The sequence below is a fragment of the Lepidochelys olivacea genome, assembly GCF_965140295.1.
Source record: "Lepidochelys olivacea isolate rLepOli2 genome assembly, chromosome: 1".
Taxonomy (NCBI): Eukaryota; Metazoa; Chordata; order Testudines; family Cheloniidae; genus Lepidochelys; species Lepidochelys olivacea.
In genome coordinates this window covers 233066-248562 of record NC_140411.1, presented here as the reverse complement: position 1 = coordinate 248562, position 15497 = coordinate 233066, and the positions used below count along the sequence as shown (strand labels likewise).

General features: G+C 59.9%; 1 protein-coding gene across 1 annotated transcript in view; it reads right to left on the bottom strand.

Annotated features, from left to right (window-relative positions):
• Window positions 1–2531: 2531 nt before the first annotated feature.
• The window catches only part of DCHS1 (dachsous cadherin-related 1), a 131606-nt gene continuing 118640 nt past the window's right edge, over window positions 2532–15497 (bottom strand). The window contains exons 20-21 of the mRNA XM_084635833.1: window positions 8280–8418; window positions 2532–7918 (exon numbers count right to left, since the gene is read on the bottom strand). Coding sequence (XP_084491959.1) covers window positions 5304–7918; window positions 8280–8418 — 2754 coding nt within the window. The 3' untranslated portion in view covers window positions 2532–5303. The remainder of the gene's footprint in view (window positions 7919–8279; window positions 8419–15497) is intronic.

The window sequence follows — 15497 nt, the reverse complement described above, 5'->3', positions numbered from 1 at the left end:
CTCCCCCATAAGCGTATGCACGTCTGCACACCCTGCACCTGCATGCAGAGATGTGTGCATACACAGATGAGGGCACACCCACCTACTCAAGCCTGTGCACACTCACACTGATTTGCCCCCCCCCCAATAAGCAGATGAACACACAGAGGTGAGTGCGCGTGCACCACCTGCAATGTGTCAAGCCTGCTGCTCTCAGTCTGTGCTGCGGGAGAAGGTAACGCGGGGTCCAGGGGAGGGGGCCTGTCCTCTCCCAGTGTGACAGGACCCTGCCCAGCCCCATCCCTTGTGAGGGAGAAAGGCCAGAGCGAGGCTTCAGCTTCAGGGCCTAGTGGGCAGCCAGCTGGGTGCCTTGCTCAGATTGACCCTGGCAGCGTCCAGGCCCCCCTTCACAATTGAAACCAGAGATGCCCCTTCCCCACCTGCCTGTGGATGGCAAAAGTGTGGGGGCCTGGGCCCCCTCCTCCCCCCAGTGGCCAGCCACATTTGCTGTCTTTCAGCCCAGGGTCTGTCTCAGCTGCCAGGCAGGCAATGCCTTCTAGACCTCCCCATGGGCATCGGGTGCCAGGGGTCTCGCTCCCGTAACTAGTAGTGGTCCCTGTTTCTCACTGGGCCTTTGGCTCGTTGCTGTGCCCTTGGCTTGGCCACTGAGACTGGCTTTCTTTTGTGCTGCGGCAGGAAGCCGGGCTCACCCCATCGGTTCTGCCTACAGCATTGAGGGTGGCACATCTCTGTACAAACACATGTGGTTTATTAAGGCATTTCTTTGAGAAATTGGCACTTGGGTCCGGGCCATGCTGGAGCAGCCCGGGGTCATGGGCAGGCGAGCAGGGCCCAATACATGCAGTTCAGCGCGGACACGATACAAAAGGCTACAAACAAAGTAGAAAACAGAACCGCTTAGTACAAAGTGTAAAAATAAATAACTGGAGCCACAGCTCCTGATGTGGTCAGCTGCACAGCCCCCATACTGTGTTCAGCGGTGCCCTTTCATGTCCACCCCCCCCATACTGCGCTCAGCGGTGCCTGTTTGTGTCCATCCCCCCCCATACTGAGCTCAGTGGTGCCCGTTCGTGTCCATCCCCCCCATACTGCGCCCAGCAGTGCCTGTTTGTGTCCATCCCCCCCATACTGCGCTCAGCGGTGCCCGTTCGTGTCCATCCCCCCCATACTGCGCCCAGCAGTGCCTGTTTGTGTCCATCCCCCCCCATACTGCGCTCAGCGGTGCCCGTTTATGTCCACCCCCCCCCCATACTGCGCTCAGCGGTGCCCGTTCGTGTCCATCCCCCCCATACTGCGCCCAGGGGTGCCCTTTCATGTCCACCCCCCCATATACTGCGCCCAGCAGTGCCCTTTCATGTCCACCCCCCCATATACTGCGCCCAGCAGTGCCCGTTCATGTCCATCCCCCCATACTGCGCCCAGCAGTGCCCGTTCGTGTCCATCCTCCCTATACTGCGCCCAGCAGTGCATATTCGTGTCCATCCCCCCCATACTGCACCCAGGGGTGCCCTTTCATGTCCACCCCCCCATATACTGCGCCCAGCAGTGCCCGTTCGTGTCCATCCCCCCATACTGCGCCCAGCAGTGCCTGTTCGTGTCCATCCTCCCCATACTGCACCCAGCAGTGCCCGTTCGTGTCCATCCTCCCCATACCGCGCTCAGCAGTGTCCGTTCGTGTCCATCCCCCCCATACTGCGCCCAGCAGTGCCCGTTCGTGTCCATCCCCCCCATACTGCGCCCAGCGGTGCCCGTTCGTGTCCATCCCCCCCACCATATGGCGCTCAGCAGCAGTGCAAGTACATGCCTATCCCCCCCTGCATACTACGCTCAGTGGTGCATGTATGTGTCCTCCCCCCCCGACCCCCAGCAATGCTGCAATCAGCAGCAGTGCACATACCTGTCCATTCCTGCCCCATACTGCACTCAGGGGTGCATATATGCGTCTGTTCCCCACCCCCATATTGCCATCAGCGATGCAGGTGTGTCGTCCCCCCCATATTGGGAGTCGTGCTACAACTATCCATGTCCTCGCCTTGACACACATTGGGGCTAGTGTGAGGGACCCAGCGGTCACTGGGGAGACGGATCTCTTGGGCAGGAGCCCCTTGGAGCCTGTTACCTGCTTTAGGGAGGACAAGACCTTCAGATCCCAGCGGGAGGGGCACAGGGATACCCTAGTCCTGGGCTGGGCAGAGAATTCTCTGGGCCACTGCCCCTGTCCACTCCTGCTGCCCCAGGAACACAGCCCAGCCCTGCCTGCGACAGGGGATCACGTGGCAGGGCCCCAGCTCTGGGGCTGTAGCCCCTTAGTTCTGCTGCGGCCAGGGGAGCATTGCACCTTAGCAAGTGCCCTGCACTGCGGCTTCTGTTCCGTCTTCCCAGGGGACCTCAACCCCTGCCACAGGCTCTCCCCATGTCACCGCACCCCCTCTGGGCCACCCCCCATGTCACCGCAGCCCCCCCAGGTCACTACCCTGCCCCTTGGTTCCTACCCCCCATGTCACCAGCCCCTCTGGGCTTTCCCCCCCATGTCACCACCAACCCCAGGCTCTCCCCACCCCCGGGTACTCCTGCATGTCCCTGTCCCAGGATAAGTGAGGGTGCTAGAGAACCACACTTGGGCTGAAATGCCCAACGAGCACTGGGAAAAGCAGCTCAAGGTGACTGAGCTGAGCTGATGGAGGGGGCTGGGCACAGATGGGCGGGGCCAAAGTGGGGGCAGCTGAGCGCAGAGAGGTGGGGGGCAGGACTGATGGAGGGAGGGGGCAGGGCTGAGCCACAAAATTCCAGCATGAAACTTTCACAATCAAACCACAGCTGGGGGAAGGGGCACTCTATCCCCTGCTGTTATATACCCACCTGTCCCCAGCCACACCCAGTCCCCTGCTGCACCCTCCCCCAACCACACCCACCAAGTCACACCTTAGGTGGCTGCACCCTCCCCCCGCAACAGCCTGTTCACATCTGCTGCACCCTGCGCTGCTCTGTCCCCGCCTCACCCTGTCAGCCCAGCATCTGATTGCTTTGTGCGCCCAGGTGCTAGCCCTCCTGCCGGGTTATTGCTGCAGCCTGGTGGATGGAAGCGAACAGACAGATGTAGCCCCCCAAACGTAGCTGGGCAGGATGGAGAGCCTCTGTCATCCCCTCAGGGGTCCTGGACCCGGCCTTGGTACTGTGCATGGTGCTGGATGGCAGGGGAGCATGCTGCCTGTCTGTCGCAGCGTGTGTCCAATTCCAGTTGGTGCAGCCCCATAGCCCAGGCTTGTGCAAGACACAGGGTTGTGCAAGACATTCTGGTGCCAGGGCTGAGCATGTGAGAGTGACACTGGGGCACCAAGATGGGCTGCAGTGAGACACGGGTGGCAGCAGGAGGGTGGGGACTATGGGAGCATGTACCCGTGCCATGCTCACAGCACCACATGGAGGGGAGATGAGCAGCCACAACCAATTGTCCACCCCTCCCACAGGGGAATATGGGGCTCCTACAGTGGAGGCCCTGGATCCAGGGACCCCAGCCCAAGGCAGATGGGCAGGGGGTGTCTTTCAACTGCACAGACCCCCCCTCCGGTGCGGGAGGGGGCATCGTGGCTGCACAGACCCCCTCTGCCCCCACCCCTCCACCAGCAGGGCATTGCAGCAGCACAGGCCCTTACCTGGATAAGGCATCATGGCTGCACAGACCCACCCTGGCTGGGGAAGGGGTCCTCATGGCTGCACAGACCTGCCCCTGCTTGGAGAAGGGGTCCTCATGGCTGCACAGACCTGCCCCTGCCTGGGGAAGGGGTCCTCATGGCTGCACAGACCCACCCTGGCTGGGGAAGGGGTCCTCATGGCTGCACAGACCTGCCCCTGCCTGGGAAAGGGGGCACTGTGGCTGCACAGACTGGGGGGCGGCGGGCTCTTTTGGATGCTGTCTTGCGGCCGAAAGAGAAAGTGCAGCAACACACCCAGGTGGGGCTTACAGCTGCTGAAAGCCCCAGGTGCGGTCCATGCTGTCTCCATCTGCCCTGTCCCTCCAGGGGCCACAGGACCGGCTCAGTCATGGGAGGGGCCCAAGCGTGTCTCTGGCCCTGGTACAGGTGATGCCCAAGGGGTGAAGTGGCTGGGAATCAGGGCATGCCCATGGAACAGGCGTGGTTCTGTGGCAGCCCTCAGGGTCTCTGGCCCTCCTAAAGCTGCTTCCTCTATGCAGCTTGTCTCAGCAGCAAAAAACAGAATCAATGAGCTGGAAAGCTCCTGGTGTGGATGATCTGTGGGGAACCAGATCTGCCCCCCGGAGCCAGACGAGCCTGCAGGGAATGGAATTCCTTCCCTGAGTCTGGATGGGGTGGCAGGGAACAGGATCCCCCCTGGGGTCTCGATGGGTCTACAGGGAACAGGATCCCCTGCCCTGGGGACTGGATGGGGCAGCAGGGAACAGGATTCCCTCCCTCCTTCCCCCTGGCAAGACTGCAGGGAACAGGATCTGTTCCCCACTGTGTCTGGAGGGGTTTGTGGGAATAGGACCCTCCACCCTGTGTTAGGCCAGACCTGCGGTGTAGGGTATCTCATCCCCCAGATCCCCCTGTGTCCTGTTTCCCTGCCCTGTATCCAGATTTCCCCCCATTCTGGGGCTGGACAGGCCTGCAGGGAATGGGATTTCTCCTGGGTCTTGGTAGGTCTACAGGGAACAGGATCAGCCCTCACCGATGGGCCTACAAGTTGGAGGTGATGGGGAGTGGGAGACAGCCAGCTCAGTGTGGCGGAGTGAGCTCTGTCCATGTGCATGGCATGATGTCTGGTATGCTGGCCCATGCTCCCCCCACCCCTTTGGAATGTGTCCCCACCCCAGAAACCTTCACCCAGCGCTTTCCCGGCCTCTAGCTCACAGTCCGGCCCCCCAAACTAAATCCCAGGCAGGTACAGCTGCTGCCACTCCCGGCTGGGCAGCTTGGCCCACAGGACTGGAGGAATGAGGTCACGAGCGGCCATGGCCATCACAGGGGTGGCGAGGACACCACTTCGCCCCCCGCCCCCACCACTCAGGGCAAACAGTACCATGAGAGAGCAGGTCTAACACCAGCACCAGAACCGGCAGCCATTTGAGGCAGTGGGACCAGCACCACCGCAAGCAACCTATCGGGGCGCTGAAATTAGTAGTGGAACTGGCAGCCCATGTGGAGCGACTGGAACCAGAAGCAGCAACCTGCTGGGGTCTGAGAATGAAGCAGCCTGTGGGGGTGGCAGATCCAGCTCTTCCGCCCCCGCCGCACCTGGAGGCTGCAGAGAATAGCAGGAGGGGCTGAGAGTCCATGGGAGCCTGGCTAAATCCTGAGCTCAGCTTCCTCAGGGAGCTCCAGCGAGTGCTCGGCGCTGATGACAGAGGCTGAGGGCCCCTGGGAGACACCAAAAGGCGACACCACGGGGGAGCGGGCAGCCAGCGGGGACAGCGAGGGCGAGAAGCTGGGCGACATGGCCGAGGAGGAGATGGACCCCTCGTGGCTGATGGGTGAGCGGCGCAGGGAAGACAGGTGCGGGAAGGTCCTGCCCACTGCTGGCTTGGGGGGCACTGACTTGGCCCCGGGATGGGCCACCGAGGTGATAAGGGGCGGCGGATCAATGCGGGGCTTGGGCTCTGCCTTGGGCTTGGCTTGGAAGGGCTTGCGCAGGGAGCTCTCATCCTTGAGCCGGGCGATCTCGGTGAAGACACTGGCCAGGGGCTGGAACTGGGGGCACCAGTTCAGCAGGTAATCCCAGTTGTAGCTGCCACGGAGCTCCTCCTCACTAGCCACAACAGCGGTGAGGGAGCCCTCCACAGAGGGCTTGCCATCCTCGGGGAAGGTGTAGTCCTTGGGGTGGGAGGAGACGCTCAGGCCGCAGCCCACGCCCAGGAAGGTGCTACTGCCCCCTTCGTCGCGGTACAGCTGGGGCGGCTGCCCAGGCAGCAGCAGGCTGGAGCCCTTCTTGGTCTTGAACCACTGGGCGCTCTCCAGAGTGGTGGGCTCACAGGAGATGTCAGAGAGCTGGTCGGCGTCCTGCTGGATGCCCGAGTCGGGACCGCGGGCTGAGATGTGCTCCTGCATGGAGGAGGTGACGCTGGCCACACGTGGGTATTCGTTAATCATCCGGATCTCATCGTCCTCGGCTGCCTCGGCTGAGCCACGCCCGCTGGAGTGGGAGGGGTCCAGGGAGCCACCCCGCGGGTAGGGTCCGGCTGACTCACTGCCATAGCCTGGCAGGGCCTGGTGGTAGATGCGGTCACTGCCGGGAAGCACTGGCTCCTCATGGCCTAGCTTCTGCAAGGAGCCACTCTGCATGCGGTTGAGCTGCGAGTCCTGCTCTGGCTTCTTGTGTCCCTGTTGGTGCCGGGAGCGGACCAGCACCAGGACGATGGCCACGGCGGCCAGCACCACCACCACGCCCAGGGAGGCAGCTACAGCTACTACCAGCAGCAAGTTGAGGTCCGGAGCCAGGCCGAAGGAGGTGTGGGTGATGTCGATGGAGACCTGAGCAGAGGCCGAGCGGGAGGAAGGCAGGGGGCTGCGGGCCTGCACCTCCAGGCTCATCTCTCGTGGCTCCCGCTTGGGGCGCCCTGCTGGCTCTGGCTGGCTGTCCACGCGCAGGTAGATGGTGCCGGTGGTCTGGTTGACCCCGAAGTATGGTGAGGGCTTAGCTAAAGAGTAGAGCACCACGCCGTCCACACCCTCGTCCTCGTCAGTGGCCAACACCCGGCCAATGCTCTGGCCCTTGTGGGCACCCTCAGGCACCTCGAAGCTGAAGTCAGGGCTCAGGAAGACAGGACTGTACTCATCCTCGCCGGTCACCAGCACCCGCACGGTGACGGTGGCTGAGGCGTTGCCAGCGTCTGTGGCCTGCACCAGCAGCTGGAAGGTCTTGGCGCGCTCGTAGTCAAAGGCGAGACGGGAGCGTAGCTCCCCGGAAGAGCGGTTAATGAAGAAGACATCCCTGCCCTCAGGGGCTCCCAGCTCCCCCACTGCCTGCTCCAGCACAGCGTAGTGCAGCTCTCCGAAAGCCCCGGTGTCGGCGTCGATAGCATGCAGAGTGGTGACCAGGGTGCCTGGCGGCAGATTCTCCTGCACGCTCGTGCTCAGCATCTCCACCGGGAAGTAGGGTGTGTTGTCATTGACGTCCTTCACTTCAATGGTGATGGGCACCAGCGTGAAATGCCCGCCGGGGCCGTCAGACGCCTGCACCACCAGGCTGTGCAGGGCCTGGGTCTCTCGGTCTAGGGGCTGTGCCAGGCGCAGGGCGCCTGTGGCCTCATGCAGCTGGAAGAGCCCGCACTGATCCCCGGAGCTGATGCTGTAGTGCACCTGGCCATAGGGGCCCGAGTCGGCGTCGTGGGCTGCCAGCCGCAGCAGCTCGGTGCCCGGGGGGGTGCTCTCGCTCACGGCCGTGCGGTACTCGGCCCGGGCAAAGACGGGCGGGTTGTCGTTGACATCCAGCACAGTGACTAGCACTGGCAAGGTGGTGCTGCGCTGCGGCACACCCCGGTCCGAGGCTGCCACTGTCAAATTGTAAACGGGGGTGGCTTCGAAGTCTAGCGCCTCCACCAGCACCACGGCTCCCTGCGTGCGCAGGTGCCCCCGAGACCAGCCCACGTGGCTCTCCACCTGGAAGGCATTGCCACTGTTGCCACTGACGATGGTGTAGTCAAAGCCGGCGTTCTCCCGGGACAGGTCAGCGTCACCTGCCTCTAGCGTCAGCACGGTGGTGCCCGGGTGCAGGTCCTCAGGGACACAGGCATTGTAATGCGCCTGCTGAAAGGTGGGGCTGTGGTCATTCACGTCCAGCACCTGGATCTGCACTGTGGTCCAGGCCGAGAGGCTGGGAGAGCCATGGTCACACACCTCCACCACCAGGTCCAGCGTGGGCTGGTTTGCATCCAGCTCCACCTGGCGGGAGGTGAACAGCGTTCCTGTGTGAGGACAGAGTAGTCAGTCAGTGCAGCCCTGGGCAGGGGCGCAGAGCCTGCCAGGCACCAATGGGTGAGCATAGGGGTGGGGAGAGTGTTGGGAGTGGGGGAAGGTGGGGCCAGAAGCAACCCCCACCCCCTGGGGTGAGAAGAGTCAGGGGACTTATTAACCTCAAGGCAAAATAGGGAGGCCAGACCCACTCCCACTGGTGATGGGGGTCACCGCTGGGGGGAAGTCAGACAGCTCCAGGCTGTGGGGCCCTGAAAGAGATATCGCTGTCCCCAGGAAGCCAGTTAACAGCTCCCTGTTGCTGGCATGGGATGGAGCTGCTTCTCCCAGGCACAGCAGCACCTTCCCACCTACCGTTGCTGGGGTTGATGGAGACATCAGAGCTGGGCACAGCCAGGCGATAGGTGAGCTCCCCATTGCTGCCAGAGTCCCTGTCCGTGGCACTGACGGTGAGGATGGTGCTGCCTGCCGGCGTGTGCTCCAGCAATGCCACCTGAGAGGAAAGCAAAGCCCAGAACCGTCAGACTCCTAGGAATCATAGGACTGGAAGGGACCTCGAGAGGTCATCTAGTCCAGTCCCTGCACTCATGGCTGGACTACGTATTGTCTAGAAGACCATCCCTGACAGGTGTTTGTCTAACCTGCTCTTAAAAATCTCCAATGCTGGAGATTCCACAACCTCCCTAGGCCATTTATTCCAGTCCTTAACCACCCTGACAGTTAGGAAGTTTTTCCTACTGTCCAAACTAAACCGCCCTTGCTGCAATTTAAGCCCTCTTGTCCTATCCTCAGAGGTTAAAAAGAACTATTTTTCTCCCTCCTCCTTGTAATAATCTTTTACATACTTGAAAACTGTTATTATGTCCCCTCTCAGGCTTCTCCTGGGGCTCACCCCGGAGCTCTGGCAATGGCTCCCAGTTTGGCGGGGGAGTCACAGGCAGGGTGTGCCTGCCCTAGAAGTATCAGGCTCTGGAGAGAGGCGGGCACACCAGGCTGTGCAGCCCCACTTCTCTGATCCAGGAGTGGGGAACAGCAGGCTAGACGGGCACATTGGCTTGATCTGGCTAGAGTGCAGGGTGTTAGCATGTAAGACCAGAAGGGTCCAACAGATCATTGTGTCTGACCAGGCCATTTACTGCTGTCATGAGCCCAGTAACCTGTGAGTGACTGAACCCCCGAAGGCACATGCAGCGTGGAGCCACAGCCATTAATGAGGTTGATCAACGTAGCATTCCTGGGACCCAGCCCACAGTACGTTCGCTGCAACTGGGCTGGCCACGTGGTGAATTTACCAGACCAGCTGCCCATCCTGCTGCTGCTCACCATGACAAGGATCACAATGCCACTCCCTACATTTGGTCTCCCTGTACCGCCATCATGACGGGGTGGCCAGGCCCAATTTGAGGGATTAGCATTGCAGCACTGCCATAGTCAGCAGGCCCTGAGTAGCAGCAGGATGAGCAACCAATCCTGGTAGATCCACAGCATGGCCAGCCGAGCCATGGCAAGAGTATTGTACGGCTGGGTGTTGTTATTCATAAGAAGGTAAGGGCCCATAAGAGAATAGTGCCTATGGTCCACTGATGGGTTAATCCAGCCTTGGGCATCAAGGGATGGAGAATCTATCACTTCCCCTGGTACTTGGTTCCCATGGTTAATGCCTCTCACGGTTAACGATATGCACCTTATTAACACATACTCTGGTAGAGAAAGGGGATGAAAAATACAAGAAATGCTGAACAAACTGGACTGTCTAAACAGAAGGCGTGGTATGATAATCATACTTGGAAGCACTTCCCTGACATGAAATTTGCTTCTGCAGTTATGTCTCTTAATACACAATCTATGGCAGGGGTCTCAAACTCAATTTACCTTAGGGCCAGTGCCAGTCCTCAAATCCTCCCAGTGAGCCAAAAATGTCACTGAAGATGGTGTTCACACCACGTCCCAGCCCGTTCCCACCCTTTTCCCTTGCTTCCTTGGCCTCATGCGGCGCCAGCTGACCCTGCCTCCATGGCTGACTCTGCCTGACAACTTATGATGCTGCCTCCACCGGCTGACTCCGCCCAGCAACTAGTGATGGTATCTCTGTCCCTCTCTCCCCAGCCAATGGGGCTGTGGGGGGCAGCGCTTGTAGCAGACAGCAGGCAGGGTGGCTGCATAGGTCTCTCCTCTGTGGCTTCCCCAGCAACAGCAGGGATAGGGAACTGCCCATTGCCAAGTGCAACCCCTGGGAGGGTCCCAGGAGCAGCAGGATGGAGCAACGTTAGGGGGAGGGACATGTGAATCTCTCCTGCCTGCTCCCCTCCCTCCCCCCCACAGTCGATAGACATGAGGGCCAGATGAAAGAACTTTTTAAAAAGTTTCCGTGGGCCGCAGATGGCCCGCAGACCGGGACTTTGAGACCCCTGATCTATGGGTTGAGACCAAGAATTTGGTACTCATAGTAAATCCTTTAAAAATGTGTAACATGCATGATTTTTGGAAGAAACTTTGGTCCAGGCTAGGAGTGGTAACACGGACGTCCTGTAAGAATGCTGCTTCTCAGCTAGTACCTGTAAACAGGCTTAGAGCTTGGCACAGCAGAGAAAGCATAACCAATCTAGACTGCTGTGTGGAAGGGGAAACTGAGTCACACCTCCTCATGGTGTTGGTGGCTAAATGCCAAAACACCTACACTCTAGAAGATATTAATATCTACATTATGTTAACCATGCTGCACAATAAAAGGCTTTCAGGCAACTTGGAAAAAGGAACCTAGAACTTTGTGAAAACATCTGTGGGTAACAATACAATTTTTGGTAACACTAAGAAATTAAATAATTAAGCCCTAAAGCGGCAAAGAGTCCTGTGGCACCTTATAGACTAACAGACGTCTGTTAGTCTATAAGGTGCCACAGGACTCTTTGCCTCTTTTACAGATCCAGACTAACACGCGTACCCCTCTGATACTTAAGCCCTAAAGAGAATTTTAGGCACACTGCCTTCACATTAGTCAGTAACTAAACCTCTGGCAGTAATCTAAGGGGGGAGGTGTAACACTACACCCCATATTATTCACAGAAATATTGTTATGATATGAATATGGCATAACTAAGATACGTTTTATGCAATGTACATCATGTGAGATATCATTGGAAAGATTTACTGAATATGATTATCCAATTTGTATGCATGTATCATGTCTGTATCTGAAGTTAGAAATATTGACTGTGTAATAATTACAGCTGTGTTTTCACCTGGGGAACATCCCACCAGACAGTATGCAAACAGCCTGGATGGACCATTAAGAAGGACAATAGGACTTTGAAGATACTAATCTCCCTCCTTCCTGAGAAGTTTCCTGGGATGCTGATTTGACACTGCAGGGTCAGGTGATCGTCTCACCTGGTACTAGACCCCATCTTGGACATCTAGTGTTTTTCCATTAAGAGGGAGTGGAAGTCAAACTGGGAAACAAAGGGTTCCCGTCATATGCAACTCCTATTTAAGGCTGGGAAGTGAGTTAATCTTGGCTCTTCTCCACTGCCTCCCTGCCCAAAAAGGAAAACTGCTGAAAACACCTGAAGAAACAAAGGAACTAAATGGGCAGGGGCTGAGCCCAGGCGAGAGTAAATGTCATGATCTTACACTGTATAGATCTCTATACAGTGCAAGACAATAAAATTTTGGGTTACACTCCAGAGGGTGTTTGCACCTGAGTGCTAGGCAATTCCCTGAGCTGAGTCTTCCTACACAGAGCTGATTGCAGATTCTGTGATTCTACAGCTAGGTGTGTCCCTACCTGTGTGTGTGTATGAATGTAGGACAGGGTGAGGGAGCCCAGGCTGGTGGAACGGGCGGGCTCAGTGGGACCCCTATACATCAGGTCCAACCCATCATGGAAGGCTGTTAGGATGAACCGGGGAACAGAGGGCCTTGTGAGAGAGACTGGAAGAGCTTTGCTTGTTAGCCTGGCAACACCAAGGCTGAGCGGGGATTCTGACTGCTTTCTCTAAATACACTGTAGGGGTAAATCCCAGGGAGAGAAGAGCTGTGGGTGCTAAAGGACAATGCTGACACAAGAACCAATGGGGACAAACTGGCCAGGAGCAAACTCAGGCTGGGAATCAGAAGGTTTCTAACCACCAGAGTGGGGATGGCTTGGAGCAGCCTCCCAATAAGAGTAGGGGATGCAAACAACTCAACTCGCTTTAAAACGGACCTGGATAAGTTTGTGAACAGGAATATAGAAAGAGCCTGCCTGAGCCTGCCTGGGCTAGCCGAGGAATGGACAAGATGACTCAGGAGGTCCCGTCCAGTCCTCGGTTCTTATAAGGCAGGTTTTCCAGTCCTTTAGTCGTTCTTGTCGCTCTTTTGTGAATCCTCCCACATTGTTCAACATTCTTGTTGAATTGTGGGCACCAGAACTGGACTCGGGATTCCAACAGTGGCCACACCAGTGCCAATGGAGGTAAAATAACCTCTCTGCTCCAGAGTTTCCTGTGTACACATCCAGGGATTGCATTAGCCCTTTGTCCCAGCATCACACTGGGAGATCACGCTGAGCTGCTTCTCCACTGTGACCCCGAGATGCCAGTTTTCAGGATACATGCCCCATACTGTCAATATGCCCTGCAGGTCTGGGCCTTTGGTGCAGCGCACCAGTCTGTCACAGATGGGCCCATTGGCTGGATCCAAGGAGGCAGAGAAATACCAGTGGGTTTACCGGGAGAGATGGGCCATAGACAGAGGTTAATGCCATTGACCCAGGCAAATCTCTCTACCCTGACCCAGAGGGCACCTGGGAGTGGCCCAGGCACATGCAGGTGAAGGTCCCAATGTTCCATGGGGGCCAGTGTAGTAGAACTGGGCAATACCTAGTAGAGGGCTCTACGGTGTTTGTTTGTGTCTGTCTGTCTGTGGGGGGTGCTGGGGAGTGATGCTGGGCGGTACCTGGTGAGGCTCTGGGGTGTGTGTCCCTGTGGCAGGGGGACTAGGACAGTGCCCTGGGCGGTACCTGGTGCAGGCTCTGGGGTGTGTATCCCTGTGGCGGGGTGCGAGGACAGTGCTCGGGGCGGTACCTGGTGCAGGCTCTGGGGTGTGTGTCCCTGTGGCGGGGTGCGAGGACAGTGCTCGGGGCGGTACCTGGTGCAGGCTCTGGGGTGTGTGTCCCTGTGGCAGGGGGACTAGGACAGTGCTCGGGGCGGTACCTGGTGCAGGCTCTGGGGTGTGTGTCCCTGTGGCGGGGGGGCTAGGACAGTGCTCGGGGCGGTACCTGGTGCAGGCTCTGGGGTGTGTGTCCCTGTGGCAGGGGGACTAGGACAGTGCCCTGGGCGGTACCTGGTGCAGGCTCTGGGGTGTGTGTCCCTGTGGCGGGGGTGCTAGGACAGTGCTCGGGGCGGTACCTGGTGCAGGCTCTGGGGTGTGTGTCCCTGTGGCAGGGGGACTAGGACAGTGCCCTGGGTGGTACCTGGTGCAGGCTCTGGGGTGTGTGTCCCTGTGGCAGGTGCACGAGGACAGAGCTCGGGGCGGTACCTGGTGCAGGCTCTGGGGTGTGTGTCCCTGTGACAGGGGGACTAGGACAGTGCTCGGGGCGGTACCTGGTGCAGACTCTGGGGTGTGTGTCCCTGTGGCGGGGGGGCTAGGACAGTGCCCTGGGCGGTACCTGGTGCAGGCTCTGGGGTGTGTGTCCCTGTGGCAGGGGGACTAGGACAGTGCTCGGGGTGGTATCTGGTGCAGGCTCTGGGGTGTGTGTCCCTGTGGCGGGGGTGCGAGGACAGTGCCCTGGGCGGTACCTGGTGCAGGCTCTGGGGTGTGTGTCCCTGTGGCAGGGGGACTAGGACAGTGCTCGGGGTGGTATCTGGTGCAGGCTCTGGGGTGTGTGTCCCTGTGGCGGGGGGACTAGGACAGTGCTCGGGGCGGTACCTGGTGCAGGCTCTGGGGGGTGTGTCCCTGTGGCAGGGGGACTAGGACAGTGCCCTGGGCGGTACCTGGTGCAGGCTCTGGGGTGTGTGTCCCTGTGGCGGGGGTGCTAGGACAGTGCTCGGGGCGGTACCTGGTGCAGGCTCTGGGGTGTGTGTCCCTGTGGCAGGGGGGCTAGGACAGTGCCCTGGGCGGTACCTGGTGCAGGCTCTGGGGTGTGTGTCCCTGTGGCGGGGGGGCTAGGACAGTGCCCTGGGTGGTACCTGGTGCAGGCTCTGGGGTGTGTGTCCCTGTGGCGGGGGCACGAGGACAGTGCTCAGGGCGGTACCTGGTGCAGGCTCTGGGGTGTGTGTCCCTGTGGCGGGGGGGCTAGGACAGTGCCCTGGGCGGTACCTGGTGCACGCTCTGGGGTGTGTGTCCCTGTGGCGGGGGTGCTAGGACAGTGCTCGGGGCGGAACCTGGTGCAGGCTCTGGGGTGTGTGTCCCTATGGCAGGGGGACTAGGACAGTGCTCGGGGCGGTACCTGGTGCAGGCTCTGGGGTGTGTGTCCCTGTGGCAGGGGTGCGAGGACAGTGCTCGGGGCGGTACCTGGTGCAGGCTCTGGGGTGTGTGTCCCTGTGGCAGGGGGACTAGGACAGTGCTCGGGGCGGTACCTGGTGCAGGCTCTGGGGTGTGTGTCCCTGTGGCAGGGGTGCGAGGACAGTGCTCGGGGCGGTACCTGGTGCAGGCTCTGGGGTGTGTGTCCCTGTGGCAGGGGGACTAGGACAGTGCTCGGGGTGGTACCTGGTGCAGGCTCTGGGGTGTGTGTCCCTGTGGCGGGGGGGCTAGGACAGTGTCCTGGGTGGTACCTGGTGCAGGCTCTGGGGTGTGTGTCCCTGTGGCAGGGGGACTAGGACAGTGCTCGGAGCGGTACCTGATGCAGGCTCTGGGGTGTGTGTCTCTGTGGCAGGGGGACTAGGACAGTGCCCTGGGCGGTACCTGGTGCAGGCTCTGGGGTGTGTGTCCCTGTGGCAGGGGTGCGAGGACAGTGCTCGGGGCGGTACCTGATGCAGGCTCTGGGGTGTGTGTCACTGTGGCAGGGGGACTAGGACAGTGCTCGGGGCGGTACCTGGTGCAGGCTCTGGGGTGTGTGTCCCTGTGGCAGGGGGACTAGGACAGTGCCCTGGGTGGTACCTGGTGCAGGCTCTGGGGTGTGTGTCCCTGTGGCAGGGGGACTAGGACAGTGCTCGGGGTGGTACCTGGTGCAGGCTCTGGGGTGTGTGTCCCTGTGGCGGGGGGGCTAGGACAGTGTCCTGGGTGGTACCTGGTGCAGGCTCTGGGGTGTGTGTCCCTGTGGCAGGGGGACTAGGACAGTGCCCTGGGCGGTACCTGGTGCAGGCTCTGGGGTGTGTGTCCCTGTGGCGGGGTGCGAGGACAGTGCCCTGGGCGGTACCTGGTGCAGGCTCTGGGGTGTGTGTCCTTGTGGCAGGGGGACTAGGACAGTGCTTGGGGCGGTACCTGGTGCAGGCTCTGGGGTGTGTGTCCCTGTGGCGGGGGGGCTAGGACAGTGCTCGGGGTGGTACCTGGTGCAGGCTCTGGGGTGTGTGTCCCTGTGGCAGGGGGACTAGGACAGTGCTCGGGGTGGTACCTGGTGCAGGCTCTGGGGTGTGTGTCCCTGTGGCGGGGGGG